Consider the following 21,907-nt stretch of genomic DNA (forward strand, 5'->3'; position numbering starts at 1 on the left):
TAAAGGGAAGGGTTTGGAGAATCCAAACGCTATTGGAGACACGGATGTTTTTCCCGTGGTTCGGATAGGTGGTGCTATCCTACATCCACGTTGATGGAGACTTCAACCCACGAAGGGTAACGGTTGCGCGAGTCCACACAGGGCTCCACCCAAGGGCAACGGTTGCGCGAGTCCACACAGGGCTCCACCCACGAAGGGTCCACGAAGAAGCAACCACCCACAAAGGGTCCACGAAGAATCAACCTTGTCTATCCCACCATGGCCATCGCCCACGAAGGACTTGCCTCACTAGCGGTAGATCTTCACGAAGTAGGCGATCTCCTTGCCCTTACAAACTCCTTGGTTCAACTCCACAATCTTGTCGGAGGCTCCCAAGTGACACCTAGCCAATCTAGGAGACACCACTCTCCAAGAAGTAACAAATGGTGTGTAGGCAATGAACTCCTTGCTCTTGTGCTTCAAATGATAGTCTTCCCAACACTCAACTCTCTCTCATAGGATTTGGATTTGGTGGAAAGAGGGTTTGAGTGGAAAGCAACTTGGGAAGGCTAGAGATCAAGATTCATATGGTAGGAATGGAATGTCTTGGTCTCAACACATGAGTAGGTGGTTCTCTCTCAGAACATATGAGTTGGAATGATGTGTGTGTTCTGATGGCTCTCTCCTCTAATGAGAAGAAGGTGGAGGGGTATATATAGCCTCCACACAAAATCCAACCGTTACACAGTTTTCCAATCTCGGTGGGACCGAATCAATAAACTCGGTCGGACCGAAAATGTAAACCTAGTGACCGTTAGTGATTTTCGGTGGGACTGACATGCAACTCGGTAGGACCGATATGGTTAGGGTTTGGGCATAACGTAATCTCGGTGAGACCAATTACGCAAACTCGGTGAGACCAAATTTGGTAATTAGCTAACCAGAGAGTTGGTCAGGAAAACTCGGTGGGACCGATTTGCTCTTTCGGTGAGACCGAGTGGGACTCGGTGAGACCGAAAAGTTTCAAAGGGGAAACACTGAGTTTACATTGCAATCTCGGTGGGACCGATTCGCTCTTTTGGTGGGACCGAAAAGTTACGAAAGGGAAACAGAGAGTTTGCAACCCCATCTCGGTGAGACCGAGATCCCTATCGGTAGGACCGAATTGCTAGGGTTTGGCAGTGGCTAATGACAAGTGAAACTCGGTGGCGCCGGATAGGAAGAATCGGTAGGACCGAGTTTGGCTTAGGGTTTAGGTCATATGTGGATATGGGAAAGTAGTTGAGGGTTTTGGAGCATATCACTAAGCACATGAAGCAAGAGGCTCATTAAGCAACACCTCATTGTTGGGGAACGTAGCATAAATTCAAAATTTTCCTACGTGTCACCAAGATCTATCTATGGAGTCATCTAGCAACGAGGGAGGAGTGGATCTACATACCCTTGTAGATCGCGCGCGGAAGCGTTCAAGAGAACGGGGTTGATGGGGTCGTATTCGTCGTGATCCAAATCACCGATGATCCTAGCGCCGAACGGACGGCACCTCCGCGTTCAACACATGTACGGAGCAGCGACGTCTCCTCCTTCTTGATCCAGCAAGGGGGAAGGAGAGGTTGATGGAGATCCAGCAGCACGACGGCGTGGTGGTGGAAGTAGCGGGATTCCAACAGGGCTTCGCCAAGCGCTGCGGGAGGAGGGAGATGTGTCATGGGAGGGAGAGGGAGGCGCCAGGGCTTAGGTATGGTTGCCCTCCCTTCCCCCCACTATATATAGGGCCAAGGGAGAGGGGGAGGGTGCAGCCTTGCCCCTTCCTCCAAGGAAGGGTGCGGCCAAGGGGGGGAGGAGTCCATCCTCCCCAAGGCACCTCGGAGGTGCCTTCCCCCTTTAGGACTCTTCCTCTCCCTTGATTCTTGGCGCATGGGCCTCTTGGGGCTGGTGCCCTTGGCCCATATAGGCCAAGGCGCACCCCCTACAGCTCATGTGGCTCCCCGGGGCAGGTGGCCCCACCCGGTGGACCCCCCGGGACCCTTTCGGTGGTCCCGGTACAATACCGGTGACCCCGAAACTTGTCCCGATGGCCGAAATAGCACTTCCTATATATAATTCTTTACCTCCGGACCATTCCGGAACTCCTCGTGACGTCTGGGATCTCATCTGGGACTCCGAATAATTTTCGGGTTACCGCATACTAATATCCCTATAACCCTAGCGTCACCGAACCTTAAGTGTGTAGACCCTACGGGTTCGGGAGACATGCAGACATGACCGAGATGACTCTCCGGTCAATAACCAACAGCGGGATCTGGATACCCATGTTGGCTCCCACATGTTCCACGATGATCTCATCAGATGAACCACGATGTCAAGGACTTAATCAATCCCGTATACAATTCCCTTTGTCTATCGGTACGATACTTGCCCGAGATTCGATCATCGGTATCCCGATACCTTGTTCAATCTCGTTACCGGCAAGTCTCTTTACTCGTTCTGTAACACATCATCCCGTGATCAACTCCTTGATCACATTGTGCACATTATGATGATGTCCTACCGAGTGGGCCCAGAGATACCTCTCCGTTTACACGGAGTGACAAATCCCAGTCTCGATTCGTGCCAACCCAACAGACACTTTCGGAGATACCTGTAGTGTACCTTTATAGCCACCTAGTTACGTTGTGACGTTTGGCACACCCAAAGCACTCCTACGTATCCGGGAGTTGCACAATCTCATGGTCTAAGGAAATAATACTTGACATTAGAAAAGCTTTAGCATACGAACTACATGATCTTGTGCTAGGTTTAGGATTGGGTCTTTGTCCATCACATCATTCTCCTAATGATGTGATCCCGTTATCAATGACATCCAATGTCCATGGCCAGGAAACCGTAACCATCTATTGATCAACGAGCTAGTCAACTAGAGGCTTACTAGGGACATGGTGTTGTCTATGTATCCACACATGTATCTGAGTTTCCTATCAATACAATTCTAGCATGGATAATAAATGATTATCATGAACAAGGAAATATAATAATAACTAATTTATTATTGCCTCTAGGGCATGTTTCCAACAGTCTCCCACTTGCACTAGAGTCAATAATCCAGTTCACATCAATATGTGATTAACACTCAAGGTCACATCCCCATGTGACTGACACCCAAAGAGTTTACTAGAGTCAATAATCTAGTTCACATTACCATGTGATTAACACTCGATGAGTTCTGGGTTTGATCATGTTATGCTTGTGAGAGATGTTATAGTCAACGGGTCTGAATCTTTCAGATCCGTATGTACTTCACAAATTTCTTATGTCATCTTGTAGATGCAACTACTACGCTACATTTGGAGCTATTCCAAATAACTGTTCTACTATACGAATCCAGTTTACTACTCAGAATAATCTGGATTAGTGTCAAAGTTTGCATCGGCGTAACCCTTTACGACGAACTCTTTTACCACCTCCATAATCGAGAAAATTCCTTAGTCCACTAGTTACTAAGGATAACTTTGACCGCTGTCCTGTGATCCATTATCGGATCACTCTTGTACCCCTTGACTAACTCATGGCAAGGCACACTTCAGGTGCGGTACACAGCATAGCATACTGTAGAGAGCCTATGATAAAAGCATAGGGGACGACCTTCGTCCTTCCTCTTTCTTCTGCCGCGGTCGAGCTTTAAGTCTTAACTTCATACCTTACAACTCAGGCAAGAATTGATCCATCTTGAACACCTTCAAGATCATGTCAAGGTATGTGCTCATTTAAGCGTTTTTATCTATCCTTATAGATCTTGATGCTCAATGTTCAAGTAGCTTAATCCAGGCTTTCCATTGAAAAAACACTTTCCAAATAACCCTATATGCTTTCCAGAAATTCTACATCATTTCTGATCCATAATATGTCAACAACATATACTCATCAGAAATTCTATAGTGCTCCCACTCACTTCTTTGGAAATACAAGTTTCTCATAAACTTTGTATACACCCAAAACTTTGATCATCTTATCAAAGCATACATTCCAACTCCGAGATGCTTACTCCAGTCCTTAGAAGGATTGCTGGAGCTTTGCATACTTATTAGCATCTTTCAGGATTGACAAAACCTTCCGGTTTGTATCACATACAACCTTTCCTCAAAATCGTCGAGGAAACAATGTTTTGACATCCTATCTGCAAGATTTCATAAATAATGCAGTAATCACTAATATAATTCCAACAGACTCTTAGCATCGCTATGAGTGAGAAAGTCTCATCGTAGTCAACTCCTTGAACTTGTCGGAAAACATCTTAACGACAAGTCGAGCTTTCTTAATGGTGATACCTACCATCATTGTCCGTCTTCCTTTTAAAATCCATCTGCACTCAACAGCCTTACGACCATCGAGCTGTTCTGCCAAAGTCTACACTTTGTTTCCATACATGGATCCTCTCTCGGATTTTATGGCCTCGAGCCATTTTGGAATCCAGGCCCACCATCGCTTCTCCATAGCTCGTAGGTTCATTGTTGTCTAGCAACATGACTTCCAAGACAGGATTACGTACCACTCTGAAGTAGTACGCATCCTTGTCATCCTACGAGGTTTGGTAGTGACTTGATCTGAAGTTTCATGATCACTATCATAAGCTTCCACTTCAATTAGTGTAGGTGCCACAGGAACAACTTCCTGTGCCTTGCCACACACTAGTTGAAGTGACGGCTCAATAACCTCATAAAGTCTCCACCATCCTCCCACTCAATTCTTTCGAGAGAAACTTTTCCTCGAGAAAGGACCCGATTCTAGAAACAATCCCTTATTGCTTTCGAATCTGAGACAGGAGGTATACCCAACTGTTTTGGGTGTCCTATGAAGATGTATTTATCCGCTTTGGGTTCGAGCTTATCAGCCTGAAACTTTTTCACATAAGCGTCGCAGCCCCAAACTTTTAAGAAATGACAGCTTAGGTTTCTCTAAACCATAGTTCATACGGTGTCATATCATCGGAATTACGTGGTGCCCTATTTAAAGTGAATGTGGTTGTCTCTAATGCCTAACCCATAAACTATCGTGGTAATTCGATAAGAGACATCATGGTATGCATCATATCCAATAGGGTGTAGTTATGATGTTCGGACACACCATCACACTATGGTGTTCCAGGCTGTATTAGTTGTGAAACAATTTCCACAATGTCTTAATTTTGTGCCAAACTCGTAATTCAGATATTCATCTCTATGATCATATCATAGATCTTTTATCCTCTTGTCACGACGATCTTTCAACTTCACCCTGAAATTACTTGAACCTTTCAATAATTCAGACTCGTGATTCATCAAGTAAATATACTCAACATTTACTCAAATCATCTATGAAGTAAGAACATAACGATATCCACTACATGCCTCACCACTCATTGGACTGCACACATCAAAATGTATTACTTCCAACAAGTTGCTTTCTAGTTCCATTTTACTGAAAACGAGGCTTTCAGTCATCTTGCCCATGTGGTATGATTTGCATGTCTCAAGTGATTCAAAATCAAGTGAGTCCAAACGCTCCATTTGCATGGAGTTTCTTCATGCATATACACCAATAGACATGGTTCGCATGCCTCAAACTTTTCAAAAACGAGTGAGCCCAAAGATCCATCAACATGGAGCTTCTTCATGCGTTTTATACCGATATGACTTACGTGGCAGTGCCACAAGTAGGTGGTACTATCATTACTATCTTATATCTTTTGACATGAACATGTGTATCACTATGATCGAGATTCAATGAACCATTCACTTTAGGTGTAAGACCATTGAAGGTATTATTCAAATAAACAGAGTAACCATTATTCTCCTTAAATGAATAGACGTATTGCGATAGACGTAATCCAATCATGTCTATGCTCAACGCAAACACCAAATAACAATTATTTAGGTTTAACACCAATCTCGATGGTAGAGGGAGCATGCGATGCTTGATCATATCAACATTGGAAACACTTCCAACACATATCGTCAGCTCACCTTTAGCTAGTCTCCGTTTATTCCGTAGCTTTTATTTCGAGTTACTAACACTTAGCAACCGAACCGGTATCTAATACCCTGGTGCTACTAGGAGTACTAGTAAAGTACACATTAACACAATGTATATCCAATATACTTCTATCGACCTTGCCAGCCTTCTCATCTACCAAGTATCTAGGGTAATTCTGCTCCAGTGGCTGTTCCCCTTATTACAGAAGCACTCAGTCTCGGGTTTGGGTTCAACCTTGGGTTTCTTCACTAGAGCAGCAGCTGAATTGCCGTTTCATGAAGTATTCCTTTGTTCCCTTGCCCTTCTTGAAACTAGTGGTTTCACCAACCATCAACAATTGATGCTCCTTCTTGATTTCTACTTTCGCGGTGTCAAACATCGCGAATATCTCAAGGATCATCATATATGTCCCTGATATATCATAGTTCATCACGAAGCTCTAGCAGCTTGGTGGTAATGACTTCGGAGAACCATCACTATTTCATCTGGAAGATCAACTCCCACTCGATTCAAGCGATTGTTGTACTCAGACAATCTGAGCACAAGCACAACAATTGAGCTTTTCTCCTTAGTTTGCAGGCTAAGAAAATCGTCGGAGGTCTTATACCTCTTGACGTGGGCATGAGCCTGAAATCCCAATTTCAGCCCTCGAAACATCTCATATGTTTCGCGATGTTTCAAAACGTCTTTGGTGCCTCAACTCTAAACCGTTTAACTGAACTATCACGTAGTTATCAAAATGTGTATGTCAGATGTTCGCAACATCCACAGACAACGTTCGAGGTTCAGCACACTGAGCGGTGCATTAAGGACATAAGCCTTCTATGAAGCAATGAGGACAATCCTCAGTTTACGGACCTAGTCCGCACAATTGCTACTATCAACTTTCAACTAAATTTTCTCTAGGAACATAACTAAACAGTAGAACTGAAGTGCGAGCTACGACATAATTTGCGAAGACCTTTTGACTATGTTCAGGATAATTAAGTTCATCTTATGAACTCCCACTCAGATAGACATCCCTCTAGTCATCTAAGTGATTACATGATCCGAGTCAACTAGGCCGTGTCCGATCATCACGTGAGACGGACTAGTCATCATCGGTGAACATCTTCATGTTGATCGTATCTACCATACGACTCATGCTCGACCTTTCGGTCTCTGTGTTCCGAGGCCATGTCTGTACATGCTAGGCTTGTCAAGTTAACCCTAAGTGTTTTGCATGTGTAAAACTGTCTTACACCCGTTGTATGTGAACGTAAGGATCTATCACACCCGATCATCACGTGGTGCTTCGAAACGATGAACTTTAGCAACGGTGCACAGTTAGGGGAGAACACTTCTTGAAATTTTAATGAGGGATCATCTTATTTACTACCGTCGTTCTAAGCAAATAAGATGTATAAACATGATAAACATCACATGCAATCAAATAGTGACATGATATGGCCAATATCATATTGCTCCTTTTGATCTCCATCTTCGGGGCTCCATGATCATCATCTTCACCGGCATGACACCATGATCTCCATCATCATGATCTCCATCATTGTGTCTTCATGAAGTTGTCTCGCCAACTATTACTTCTACTACTACAGCTAACAGTTAGCAATAAAGTAAAGTAATTACATGACGTTTATGTTGACACGTAGGTCATAAATAAATTAAGACAACTCCTATGGCTCCTGCGGTTGTCATACTCATCGACATGCAAGTCGTGATTCCTATTATAAGAACATGATCATCTCATACATCACATATATCATTCATCACATCCTTTGGCCATATCACATCACATAGCATACCCTGCAAAAACAAGTTAGACGTCCTCTAATTGTTGTTTGCATGTTTTACGTGGCTGCTATGGGTTTCTAGCAAGAACGTTTCTTACCTACGCAAAGACCACAACGTGATATGCCAATTGTTATTTACCCTTCATAAGGACCCTTTTCATCGAATCCGATCCGACTAAAGTAGGAGAGACAGACACCCGCTAGCCACCTTATGCAACTAGTGCATATCAATCGGTGGAACCAGTCTCACGTAAGAGTACGTGTAAGGTCGGTCCGGGCCGCTTCATCCCACGATGCCGCCGAATCAATATAAGACTAGTAACGGCAAGCATATTGAACAAAATCAACGCCCACAACTACTTTGTGTTCTACTCGTGCATAGAAACTACGCATAGACCTAGCTCATGATGCCACTGTTGGGGAATGTAGCATAAATTCAAATTTTTCCTACGTGTCACCAAGATCTATCTATGGAGTCATCTAGCAACGAGGGAGGAGTGGATCTACATACCCTTGTAGATCGCGCACGGAAGCGTTCAAGAGAACGGGGTTGATGGAGTCGTACTCGTCGTGATCCAAATCACCGATGATCCTAGCGCCGAACGGACGGCACCTCCGCGTTCAACACACGTACGTAGCAGCGACGTCTCCTCCTTCTTGATCCAGCAAGGGGGAAGGAGAGGTTGATGGAGATCCAGCAGCACGACGGCGTGGTGGTGGAAGTAGCGGGATTCCAACAGGGCTTCGCCAAGCGCTGCGGGAGGAGGGAGATGTGTCATGGGAGGGAGAGGGAGGCGCTAGGGCTTAGGTATGGTTGCCCTCCCTTCCCCCCACTATATATAGGGCCAAGGGAGAGGGGGAGGGCGCAGCCTTGCCCCTTCCTCCAAGGAAGGGTGCGGCCAAGGGGGGGAGGAGTCCATCCTCCCCAAGGCACCTCGGAGGTGCCTTCCCCCTTTAGGACTCTTCCTCTCCCTTGATTCTTGGCGCATGGGCCTCTTGGGGCTGGTGCCCTTGACCCATATAGGCCAAGGCGCACCCCCTACAGCCCATGTGGCCCCCCGGGGCAGGTGGCCCCACCCGGTGGACCCCCCGAGACCCTTCCGGTGGTCCCGGTACAATACCGGTGACCCCGAAACTTGTCCCGATGGCCGAAATAGCACTTTCTATATATAATTCTTTACCTCCGGACCATTCCGGAACTCCTCGTGACGTCCGGGATCTCATTCGGGACTCCGAACAACTTTTGGGTTACCGCATACTAATATCTCTATAACCCTAGCGTCACCGAACCTTAAGTGTGTAGACCCTACGGGTTCGGGAGACATGCAGACATGACCGAGATGACTCTCCGGTCAATAACGAACAGCGGGATCTAGATACCCATGTTGGCTCCCACATGTTCCACGATGATCTCATCGAATGAACCACGATGTCAAGGACTTAATCAATCCCGTATACAATTCCCTTTGTCTATCGGTACGATACTTGCCCGAGATTCGATCGTCGGTATCCCGATACCTTGTTTAATCTCGTTACCGGCAAGTCTCTTTACTCGTTCCGTAACACATCATCCCGTGATCAACTCCTTGATCACATTGTGCACATTATGATGATGTCCTACCGAGTGGGCCCAGAGATACCTCTCCGTTTACACGGAGTGACAAATCCCAGTCTCGATTCGTGCCAACCCAACAGACACTTTCGGAGATACCTGTAGTGTACCTTTATAGCCACCCAGTTACGTTGTGACGTTTGGCACACCCAAAGCACTCCTACGGTATCCGGGAGTTGCACAATCTCATGGTCTAAGGAAATAATACTTGACATTAGAAAAGCTTTAGCATACGAACTACATGATCTTGTGCTAGGCTTAGGATTGGGTCTTTGTCCATCACATCATTCTCCTAATGATGTGATCCCGTTATCAATGACATCCAATGTCCATGGTCAGGAAACCGTAACCATCTATTTATCAATGAGCTAGTCAACTAGAGGCTTACTAGGGACATGGTGTTGTCTATGTATCCACACATGTATCTAAGTTTCCTATCAATACAATTCTAGCATGGATAATAAATGATTATCATGAACAAGGAAATATAATAATAACTAATTTATTATTGCCTCTAGGGCATATTTCCAACACTCATCCCTCCTTAATAGTATTGGCTTTTCCTAAAGACTCAATGTGATCTTGGATCACTAAAATATAAAATGAAGAGTCTTGAGCTTTTGAGCTTGAGCCAATTCTTTGTCCTTAGCATTTTGAGGGTTCCACTTTCACATCCATGCCATGCCAATCATTGAGCTTTCCTGAAATGATCATCTTGGAATAGCATTAGCTCAATGAGCTATATGTTGTTATGAATTACCAAAACCACCTAGAGATAGTTGCACTTTCAGTGAGCATCTTATATGGTATTCGACGCATCCAGCAGAGCGAAACAACATTCCATTCTTTTCAACGACATCATTCTACATTGACGGCGAGTGGCTCGGAGAAGAAAGCGCATATAAGGGCTTGGAAGAAATTTCGAAGGCAACAAAAACCATAAATCCAGATGGATCCAACGAAAACCTAAATTAATCGAATCTCGAAAGACCTGCGGGAGAGACGGCTCCACGCCCACCGACGTTAAGCACGACAATGAAAGGGAAAAAAACAAGGAGCACATTATTTCTACAGTGAAACAACACCACCGTCTTGTTGTTCCAAACCAAACTTGAAGACTCCCTAAAGAAAACCTGAAAAAAATCACTCATGTCACTGCACGTCAAGTACGGGTCTAATGTCGAGCTCTCCTCCCCCCCCCCCCCCCCGTCTAGGACCATGCACAAACTCCCTCTTCTCCGTTGACCCAGCTAGGCCAGGCTGCCGTTGAAGATCGTTGCGCTGGATCACTAGCTCCACCGTTGAGCACCGCCTGACAAAGACTGACACTTAAGCACACATCTCCTTTGCCGCATGAACTTAAGCACACCGCCTGACAAAGGCTGCATGAACTTTGCCCGACGACGCGCCTTAGCGGCCACGGAAGGGAATAGATGGGGCGGTGGCTAGGGTTTTGGTCGTTTGTCTCTTGGTCCTTTTTTGTTTGCACGAACACCCCTTATTGATAGCAAATACTCACCCGTTCTTATTTAGTTGTTTTAGATTTTTCTAGATACGGATGCATCTAGACTTGTTCTAGACAAATACGGATGTATCTAGCGATCCGTATCTAGACAAATCTAAGACAACTAATTTAGGACGGAGGTAATACATGGATAATAAAATATTTGTGAACGGAATGGCAAATCCTGATATCTTAATTTGTCTTGCCTTGCGTGTTCTCCTTAATAATAATACTATAGTAAGATAAGAAATACTAGTTTCGAATCAAAATAATAATAATAGTAAGAGATGGAAAAGGCCGATTTTCTTTGAGAGAGGAGAGCATTAAAAGGCGTCTTTTAGTTGTTGGGTACAGACTGGACACGTCTTCATTAAAAGCAAATCCAAACGCGGATTCCCTTGCGCTAATGGCGATGGAGCCCGATGGACCCTACCACCACCTCCCGCGTCTGATCAGCCTATCACACACCGCTTATCAGACGGGATAAGCCGATAAGCAGATCTCGAGACGCACACGGGCTGATCGATAAGCAACCACTCTTATCAGTGGCAAACACGAGAGTTCCTATAAATAGGACCGCGAGGTGGTTGCCCCTCCCTGCCCTAGCTAGCCCCCAACAACCCATTTCCTCCCCCCACAGCTCTTCTCCGGCCCCTCCAGCCACAGAGCTCCGTAAGTGCAGCACAGCCTCTGATTTTGCTTTTCGTTCCGAATTATGCAGTCGTTGGTTGGATGTCTTCGATTCGAATTCGATCCTGGATTTTTTTTTTTGCGGGGGCACGGAGTTCGTTCTGCGTATGCCACCCATGCCGAAAAAGATCCGGCAGCAGGGTCGGAAAGGAGGAGCCCCGGCTTTGCACGGGCCCGATTCCTGGGCTTGGATCTGCATTTCTGGGCGAGTTTTTTTTTCAAAATCGTTGGGATATGTGCGTGCATATATGGCAGGTTCCGGAACAGATCTAGGGTTTGGGTTCGGGGCGAACGCGTGCAGCGAACGTAATAAGGCGTGTGTTTCTTTTTTTCTTCTCTTCTCCTGTCCGCAACGATAAAGATATTTTATCCTGCACGTTCTCGTATGTCGTTTGGGGAGTGTGCGGGTATATATAGACGCGCAGGGGAGGGGGGAGGGGGTTCCATTATCGTCTCGTCTCGTCCGATATAAATAGGGGAATTCTGCTCCACACCCCCGTTCCCTTTTGTTGACTTACGATACTGCCCCTTGCCTCAGTCTCATCCTCCCGGCCCTCTCGGTCCTCTCGCGATAGCCCCGCCCCGGCCGCCCCCCAAATCGGAAGCCGCGCAGCCCCCGGATCTCCGCCGCCGGCCGCCCCGCCGAGCCGCCTCGAGCCCTCCGCCGGCCCCGCTCTGCTCGCCCCGCGCGGGGCGGAGCGGAGGAGATCCGAGCCGGGGAGGTTCCTTCCGCCGGTAAAGCCCTAGCCCGCCTGGATCGATCTCGCTTTTGATCTGTTTTTTTTCTTCCCGTCGTATGTTGTTTCCGCCGCGGCTGGGCTGTGAGCGATCGTGAACTGAACCTGGAGTCCGAATCTTATTCTGCAGTGGGGGGTCCTGCGCCCCCGCAGGCTAGGTTTACGGCCAGGTTGCATCCGCCCCGCCTGGGTGGGTGAGGAGTCGGGGACGCGGGGATGTCTTCTCTCAGCCGGGAGCTCGTCTTCCTCATCCTGCAGTTCCTCGATGAGGAGAAGTTCAAGGAGACCGTCCACAAGTGAGTGATTCAAACCCCCACCCCAAAAAAGTCAAAAATTGGTGTTGTTCGTTTGTCTAGCGTGCTCACTTGGAGCCCTTGTCCCTGTGTAGGCTTGAGCAGGAGTCTGGCTTCTACTTCAACATGAAGTACTTCGAGGATGAGGTGATCAATGGCAATTGGGATGAGGTGGAGCGCTACCTCGGGGGCTTCACCAAAGTCGACGACAACCGCTACTCGATGAAGATATTCTTTGAGATCCGCAAGCAGAAGTATCTCGAGGCCCTCGACAAGTAAGTGCAGGGGGAAGAGGTGTATGTAGAATTGTAAATGCTGGACTGAATTGATGACTGATTATCTGTTCGTTTTCTGCCAGGCATGATCGGTCCAAGGCGGTTGAAATCTTGGTCAAGGACTTGAAGGTGTTTGCATCCTTTAATGAGGAGCTGTTTAAGGAGATCACACAGCTATTGACTCTGGAGAACTTCAGGTAAAATCTGCGCGATTGCATTTGCTTATAACGTTAGGTTCTTGCCATCATTTGTGTGGCTCAAACCGTTACTGGACTGCTCAGTGATTGGTTTTTGCTTTTATTATTGATAGGGAGAATGAGCAGCTCTCCAAGTATGGTGATACAAAATCTGCAAGAGCAATAATGCTTGTTGAGCTGAAGAAGCTGATCGAAGCTAACCCCTTATTCCGCGACAAGCTTCAGTTTCCCAATCTGAAGAGTTCTAGATTACGGACACTTATCAATCAGAGGTAGCACATAAAGAAACATAATAATCTTGGCACCCTTACTCTTTGTTGTATGGGCATCTTATTTATTCTTATATGCTGCATATTTCTTGCTGCTGAACTGCTGATGCTAGTTATAGATCTACTAGGCGAACATTCTTTAATCCAATAAAATTACTTACCCTCATTTCATCCTTTGTAAAGCTGACCCAGTAAAATGTTATAAGCTAATGAGGCTGTGCCCCACATTCTGTTCTCCCCAAATTTATTTAAACCAACCGTTCTTGGTTAGGAAAATTTGACCTGGCTTTATTTGCCATAAGTTAAGTGAGGGCTGCTGTTCATTCATTTTTAAGAAGATGCAAATCTTGGTTTCTTAATGTTATAATCTTGTACATTGACACATCTCAACAATTAGGTATTTACATTGTAAATAAGGTTGCTCTTTGTGACGAGTTTTGTGGGTCCTACAGTCATAAATGTCCAAAAAATTGAGTCACCTGTTTGCATTTACATTTTTCCAGCAGTCCAATACAATTTGAAGTTTAAATAAGTAAAGAATCTCTGTATAAATTGCCACCAATATTTGTTAACCTGCAGTCTCCATTTCTTTGGAACCGAAACTTGTAAAGATGTTACAAATATTTGCAGATTCATTCCTTGATTCATTACTATTTACCTTTCCATTATTTATTGTCAATAAGTGGGTATTCCATTAGATTATCAGAGTCAGTCCTAGTTGACGTTTCTGGGTTTAATTTCACATCCACACGTTTGTGAATCTTTAGATTTACCATATATGTTTGGATGTGGAGGGAAAGATCATTAATTAAGAAGTCTATCTATGGGCACGGTTTGCTATGTGTAAAAAAAAATCATATTATTGCAGCATGGTGAGTTATTGTCAACTTCAATTTGCTCGATGCAATCAACCTGGGTGTCACGCTCAACCGAGCTCCATCCTAGATGACATTGCGCCCCACCACATGCAAGGCCTAAACCATGTTCTTTGCTCTGCCGCCAGGCCTGAGTGGGGTAATTAACACGATGGAGGATGTTGTTTGGATAAGAATAAAATTCTGTTTAACTTAATTTGCTTGTGAAATTGTTGTTATTTTTGCTTTTGTTTGTTATTTTTGAAGGAGGTGGAAGGTGGGGACCCACCATTAACTCCATTTATCATAGTAGTAATGTTATTCTGTAATATATGGCAGCTTAAACTGGCAGCACCAGCTTTGCAAAAATCCCAGGCCTAATCCTGACATCAAGACCCTCTTTGTTGATCATTCTTGTGGACAACCAAATGGTGCACGTGCTCCATCACCAGCAAACAATCCACTACTTGGATCTATACCTAAACCTGGTGGTTTCCCCCAATTGGGCGCCCATGGAGTAAGCTTGTTGAGCATATCTGGACAATTCATCTATATGTGGAAGTGTACATTTATTGATAATCTGGTTTATATCTGTTTCAGCCCTTTCAACCTGCACCAACACCTGTCGCACCTCTGGCCGGTTGGATGTCAAACCCTCCAGCAGTAACACATCCTGCTGTTTCTGGAGGTGCTATTGGATTTGGTACTCCTACGAATCCTGGTACTTATGTTTGTTAATATTGCAAGGAATTCGCGAACGTTATGAATAGGTGGCATTGCATGGTTGATTAACACTTCTGCACATATATCTTGTAGCTGCTATGTTGAAGCATCCTAGGACACCCTCGGCTGCTAACCCTTCTATGGACTATCCATCTGGAGATTCTGATCATGTCAGTAAGAGACCCAGGCCAGTTGGGTTGTCTGAGGAGGTATTAGCAATTTCACTCCCTCAAAAATCTGTTACCGCTATTGGATTCTTGCAGTTGGTACTTGATAATACTGTCATGCTATGCCTAATCAATCCTCGATATATACCTGATTGCAACTGGGTTGTATTTCACAGGTGAATCTTCCGGTGAATATGATGCCAGTAACTTATCCGCAGAGCCATAGCTACCCGCAAGATGATTTCCATAAAGCTGTCGCACGGACATTGAGTCAAGGATCAGCTCCAATGAGCATGGATTTCCATCCAGTTCAACAAACTCTTCTTCTTGGTAAGCTCTTTAATGTCTGTGCCCATGATAAATCTTTATCTCTACCATAGCATCTCATTCTTGTGCATTTTTCACTTGGTATCTGTTTTAGTTGGTACCAATGTTGGTGACATTGGATTGTGGGATGTTGGCACCAAGGAGAGACTTGTTGTAAGAAACTTCAAGGTTTGGGAGCTTGGGAAATGTTCTATGGCCCTCCAGGTTTGTTCACTGCAATATGTAGTTCAGTAACCTAGTATTTTTACCTGTACTCAATAATATAAGTATGTGTAAATGTAAATTGTACCAACAGGCAGCACTGGTTAAGGATCCTACCGTGTCAGTTAATCGCATAATTTGGAGTCCTGATGGAACCTTGTTTGGTAAGATGTCGTGAACAGTTTTTGTATTGCTGTTCTTTCAAGTTAGCCCTCTTCTAATGTTATCTTCTGTTTAAAAGGTGTTGCTTATTCAAGGCATATAGTACAGATTTATTCTTATCATGGTGGCGATGATATTAGGCAACACTTGGAGGTATGACTGCATATACTTATCACTCACTATCTGCTTTATGGCTCATTGTCTTGTGTACATGGTTTGCTATCTTGTGTCCTGAATATGATTATAAACTGTCTGTTGATTAGATTGATGCACATGTTGGTGGCGTAAATGACATTGCATTCGCCCATCCAAATAAGCAGCTGTGTATAATTACCTGTGGAGACGATAAGACGATAAAGGTGAGTTTCTGTGATGGTATTAATTCTGGTACTGTATTGTATCTTGTTTAACTAGAAATATGAAGTCTACAATAATTGCATTCTAGGTGTGGGAGGCCACTAGTGGAACAAAACAATTTACCTTCGAAGGTCATGAAGCTCCTGTCTATTCTGTTTGTCCACATTACAAGGAAAATATTCAGGTACTTGAAAAGCATTTATTATTTCAAGCATTTGCACCAGATTGTATTGTTTTTTCTATCAGAAGCTAATGTTTTTTTACCTCATGTTACCTTCCTATTACGCAGTTCATCTTTTCAACTGCTTTAGATGGAAAGATAAAGGCATGGCTGTATGATAATCTTGGGTCCAGAGTTGACTATGATGCACCAGGTCATTGGTGCACTACGATGGCATATAGTGCGGATGGTTCAAGGTTCGTATCTAAATTCATTGTTAACATTTTTAGCTAGGATTATGCAGGTGTTTGTTCTTTGTTTCACTCTTTTCTTGCCTCTATGTAGATTGTTTTCTTGTGGGACCAGCAAGGATGGTGAATCACACCTGGTGGAATGGAATGAGAGTGAAGGTGCGGTGAAGAGAACATACCAGGGATTTCGTAAGCGATCTATGGGTGTTGTACAATTCGATACGACGCGAAATAGGTTTTTGGCTGCTGGAGATGAATTCGTGATAAAGATTTGGGACATGGACAACACTAGTCTTCTGACTACCATTGAAGCTGATGGTGGCCTACCTGTGAGTTCTTTTCGTTTGTGTGTGCTTATGTTGGTGAATTTGTGATTTGATGTAAATGTAGTAAGAATCTCCTTCCTTGTTCTAACTTGGTGGCTGGTCCCACAATTATCAGGCAAGCCCGCGTATCCGCTTTAACAAGGAGGGTACTCTGTTGGCAGTCTCTACTGTTGATAATGGTATCAAAGTCTTAGCAAATGCTGATGGTGTTCGTTTATTGCGCACACTGGAAAATCGTTCTTTTGATGCTTCACGTAGTGCATCTGAGACTGTAACAAAGGTAGTTACTTTAACCAAGAAACAACTTGAGATTATTTTTCCCGCACGCATGGCTCAATCATTTCTTATTGGTGCAGCCTCTAATAAACCCATTGACTGCTGCTGCTGCGGCAGCCGCCGCCGCTGCCGCCGCTGCAACCAGTTCTGGAACTGCTGCTCCATCACCTATAACTGCAATGGTTTGTTTTGATCCAGATTCATTTGGTCTCTAATATTATAAAGAATTTACATTGTGATCCCAACTAACTTGATCTTACTCTGGACTTCTTTTGACAGAACGGGGACAACAGAAGCATGGTTGATGTAAAACCTAGAATAGCTGATGAGTCAATGGATAAGTCAAAGGTCTGGAAGCTTATGGAGATAACTGATACAGCTCAGTGCAGATCATTAAAACTAGGTGATAGTATTAGGACAGCTAAGGTGATACTTCTTCCCTTGCCTTTTACCTCTGTATATGTTTGAATATGCATCATTTTCTAGCAATCTTTGTAGGTGCACTGCCATTTATAAGATTAATATTTTGTTAAATTAATTCATAGTGATTTCTACGTGTAGAACAACTGTTTTAGCTCTCGTTACATGCTTGATGTTTGACAAGTGTCTTGCGGACATGAACATTCATTATGACTGCTAAGTGAAGCTATGCACATGCTTATCTGTATGCACCTACGGCTTACAAGTCAGTCAATGATGCATGTACTGTATAATGCATGAAAGGCATCTCACATTTTTACTTGTATTATGGATTGTTCCGTTTGGTGTGCTAGTGTCAATGCTTAGTTTGTCATAAGTTTTTATTTTTCTTAATTGCAGATCTCGAGACTGATCTACACAAATTCAGGTGTTGCTATCTTGGCTTTAGCTTCAAATGCCGTCCATCTACTGTGGAAATGGCCACGTAATGAACGAAATTCAACTGGAAAGGTGAAATTCTGGTTGTTTGTGCACAGTTTCTCAGCTTTCTTACTACTCCCTCCATAGTTGCTCAGATTTCAATAAGAACTACATACGGACGTATATACACGCATTTTAGAATATAGATTCACTCATTTTGTTCCGTATGTAGTCTGTATTGGAATCTCTAAAAATGCTTATATTTAGGAACGGAGGGAGTAGATATGTACATCACAGGTGAACACTGTATATTTGATTGTTACTAATTGTTTTAGTTTGCTATTCACTCTTCTAGGCTACTGCTAGTGTTTCTCCTCAATTATGGCAACCTCCAAGTGGCATTCTCATGACTAATGACACAATTGACAATAGTCCTGATGAGGCCGTTCACTGCTTTGCTTTGTCAAAGAATGATTCATATGTCATGTCAGCTTCAGGAGGGAAAATCTCTCTATTCAACATGATGACTTTTAAGGTTAGTAAATCATTGTGATCATGTGTAATTATCATTTTTACGGTAGAAGATGCCCTAACATTTATGGTGACCGCAGACGATGACGACGTTTATGCCTCCGCCACCAGCAGCTACTTTCCTCGCATTCCATCCTCAAGATAACAACATAATTGCAATTGGAATGGATGATTCAACCATCCAAATTTACAACGTTCGGATTGATGAGGTATTAGCACCTGCTATAACATGATTACCATTGTTCTTTTCTGTAGTCAACAAGGTGCACTCAGATAAGATGTATTCGTTTTTTGTACAGGTCAAAAGTAAACTTAGAGGGCACTCTAAGAAAATTACAGGTCTTGCCTTTTCGAATGTGTTAAATGTTTTGGTATCCTCTGGAGCTGATGCACAGGTTATTTACTGAACTATCTAGTCAGATCACGTCTATCAAGCAAGTTCTGTTCCATCTTCAGTTTCTGATTGTTCCTGTTGTAGATATGTGTTTGGAACACTGATGGGTGGGAGAGGCAAAGGAGCAGATTTTTGCAGATACCATCTGGTCGCCCAACGTCCAACATCTTAGACACACGAGTTCAGTTCCACCAAGATCAACAGCATTGTCTTGTTGTCCATGAGACCCAGATTGCCATCTATGATGCCTCAAAATTAGAACCCGTGAAGCAGGTGAAATTTCTTTCATTATCATTTGACGCTTAGTCTTTCTTGCTATGAATGTTGTCTTGTGGCTCACTCTCCTTAACTTTGCTTTCAGTGGCCTCCTCGGGAGACATCTGCTCCTCCAATAACGCATGCTACATTCTCATGTGATAGTCAACTGATTTATGCAAGCTTTCTAGATGCCACTGTCTGCATATTTAGCGCATCAAGTTTGAGACTTCAATGCCGAATTCTTCCAGCTTCTTATCTTCCTCAAAATATCAGGTATTCTATAAGGCTCAAACCAAACATAATTTACTCTGTCAGGGACTCTGTGGGGTTTTCTACCTGTCTCAGTTACTGGGTTAATTGTGTAGCTATTCTGAAAGGATCTTGGTTGGCCTCATTTTAGAGGGTCTGTGTTTGAATTATTGGTATTTGTTCTCATGCAATTACTTTAGTTCAGTGCAATAACATGACACACCTTTCTAAGGGAAGTAACAGATTCGAGGTATCTGAAGTGCTGCTTAGACTAGCAAGTGCATGTCCTTAACAGATTGCTAATACTTGTTTGGTAGATTTATATTTTTTGTTGCCTTGAGCAACTAAATCCTTAAGATACATATACCTGAATAAAAATCCATCGTATGGTATTATAGAACAAAGATTGTTTCAATTCGCAGTGATTTTTTTTCTCAATGCATTTGGATTGTGGATTGTCTCCATGAGGAAGTTCTGTATTTGCATCACCCTGCCAGTTTACTACCATATTTAAAGAAGTATATGGGTTTGGATTGCTACATGTATCAAACTGAATTGGAATACATCATTAGGCTTTTAGGAAAACTTAGAATATATGTTATAAAGAATCTAAAGATCAGCAAGCCGTTGTGGCTCTCAGTAGTGTAACCACAAACTAGTTGCTCTGTTGAACTAAAGTTGCAACAGAACTGTTCTATAGAACAGTTTTTTTTTCCTCGCCACCCACATGTTTGCTTTCCTTAAAACTATTCTTTTAACAAGCAAGTCATTAGTACATTTGCCACTCAGAAACTGGTTTTGTTGAATTGTGAGTAAACTGCTGACATGTTTCTTTTATAGTTCAAATGTTCATCCAGTTGTGGTTGCGGCACATCCTTCGGAAGCAAATCAGTTTGCTCTAGGCCTTACCGATGGCAGCGTTTATGTCATGGAACCGTTGGAATCTGAGAGAAAGTGGGGAATTCCTCCACCAGCGGAGAATGGATCGACGAGCAACATGTCCACACCTCCTAATGGAGCTTCGAGTTCTGATCAACCAGAAAGATAATAACTAGAAGTTTGAAGTGTTAGACCTTTCTATCACTTCGACTCTTCATGGTGGTATGAGTCACTAACCAAGGTATCCATCTCAGAATTCAGAAGTCAATGTACATACACATTAATAAGTCAGTTTGATTCAGTATGTAATCGCTCCTTGTTGTGCAGATGGGCTTCACTTTTACAACTTGGCTTCACAGAGCTGGTTCCAAGGGTGGTGTCGACGGGAGCACAATAAAAACCAAAACCAAGGCTTAACCGCAGTTCCGCAGTTCGTGTGTTGCTTATATTATATGTTGCTATTATATTACCATTATTAAGTGAGGGAGGAATTGATTAGTGCCAGTGTTTGATTTTGTTCTGTTTGTCATGGTACGAGGAAAGATTACCAAGTAGATAAGGTCTCTAGTAGCAGTTTGGCTGTACCTAATCAGTACCCTTATTTCATTCCGACTAGTAAGTAAAAACTTGTTTTTCCCTCAGTTGTCTGCCCATTGTTTCATTTGTCATATCATCTGGTGTGCGCTCAAATCTCCATATCGGCCTTCATCATCCAGTCAGGCCGCTCTTCTGTTGCGTCGTTGCCAAATGCCTGCTTTTCTTGGTAGGCGCATCGAATGATCATGAAGATGATCTTCGCAGTTATGGGTCGCTAATACTCCCTCCGTTCCAAAATAAATATTTTAGTACAAAGTTAGTACAAAATGGGGTTATCTATTTTGGAACGGAGGGAGTAAGTCAGTTTACAATGGATGGCACACATGACTTCTGCATGCAGTACTCTAATTTACAATGTATGGCAGCGCACATGATTTCTCTACTGTATTGTCGGTGAAACTGAGCATCTGTTGCATTTGACTGGATGATACGACCTGCACTTGTCCTTTTCCGGACGGGGTGGATGCCACGTACGGCGTAATTTGACGTGAAACCACCAGATTGGGGAGGACGTTTGTCTCCCTGGAAAAATATGACTTGTGATGCGGACACCTGCATGGTAAAGTAGCACCCAAAGTTTCAAACAAGAGAGTAAAGTGGCTGAAATCTGTTGGCCATGGATGGCATTTTGGCCCGCCAAAAAGGCGGGATAGCGCAAATGTGCATGTTGGCGCGGCGAACAGGCACCAACCCCAGATCAATGAACGAGAACACAGAAATGGACGTGCTGTTAGCACCAATGTTTGATCGGGAAGGAGAGAAGCGGCAGAGTGGGTGGAGAGGGACAGAGGGGACGCAGCACCAAACTAGCATAGGAGGGCCGCCTAATCAAGCTAGCTCCACCGTTGCGGTGAAAGAAAGGCCATGATGGCTGTGCCTGTGTGAGGCCCGTGCATTACGTGTGACCCATGCAGGATCGCACTTGCGAGGAGCCCCCAAGCAAGAAGCGAGAAAAAGGAAGCAGGCCAGCTGCCTGCGTCGTTGCACGTACTCCATG

General features: G+C 44.0%; 1 protein-coding gene across 1 annotated transcript; it reads left to right on the forward strand.

Annotated features, from left to right (window-relative positions):
• The first annotated feature begins 12,040 nt into the window (after positions 1-12,040).
• Positions 12,041-20,954, forward strand: LOC125552242 (protein TPR3). The gene is made up of 27 exons (XM_048715732.2): positions 12,041-12,322; positions 12,455-12,620; positions 12,713-12,892; positions 12,976-13,089; positions 13,203-13,361; positions 14,552-14,729; positions 14,813-14,933; positions 15,029-15,144; positions 15,279-15,432; positions 15,524-15,633; positions 15,725-15,794; positions 15,872-15,945; positions 16,056-16,151; positions 16,238-16,333; positions 16,439-16,566; positions 16,655-16,889; positions 17,002-17,166; positions 17,243-17,344; positions 17,442-17,588; positions 17,982-18,092; positions 18,358-18,537; positions 18,614-18,742; positions 18,833-18,928; positions 19,012-19,200; positions 19,289-19,458; positions 20,275-20,554; positions 20,641-20,954. The coding sequence occupies exons 2-26, from the start codon at positions 12,541-12,543 to the stop codon at positions 20,480-20,482; spliced, it is 3,408 nt and encodes a 1,135-aa protein (XP_048571689.1). The 5' UTR covers positions 12,041-12,322; positions 12,455-12,540; the 3' UTR covers positions 20,483-20,554; positions 20,641-20,954.
• The last annotated feature ends 953 nt before the right edge of the window (positions 20,955-21,907 follow it).

This window comes from Triticum urartu, chromosome 4A, assembly GCF_056163025.1.
Source record: "Triticum urartu cultivar PI428250 chromosome 4A, HENAU_Tu73, whole genome shotgun sequence".
In the NCBI taxonomy this organism is placed as follows: Eukaryota; Viridiplantae; Streptophyta; class Magnoliopsida; order Poales; family Poaceae; genus Triticum; species Triticum urartu.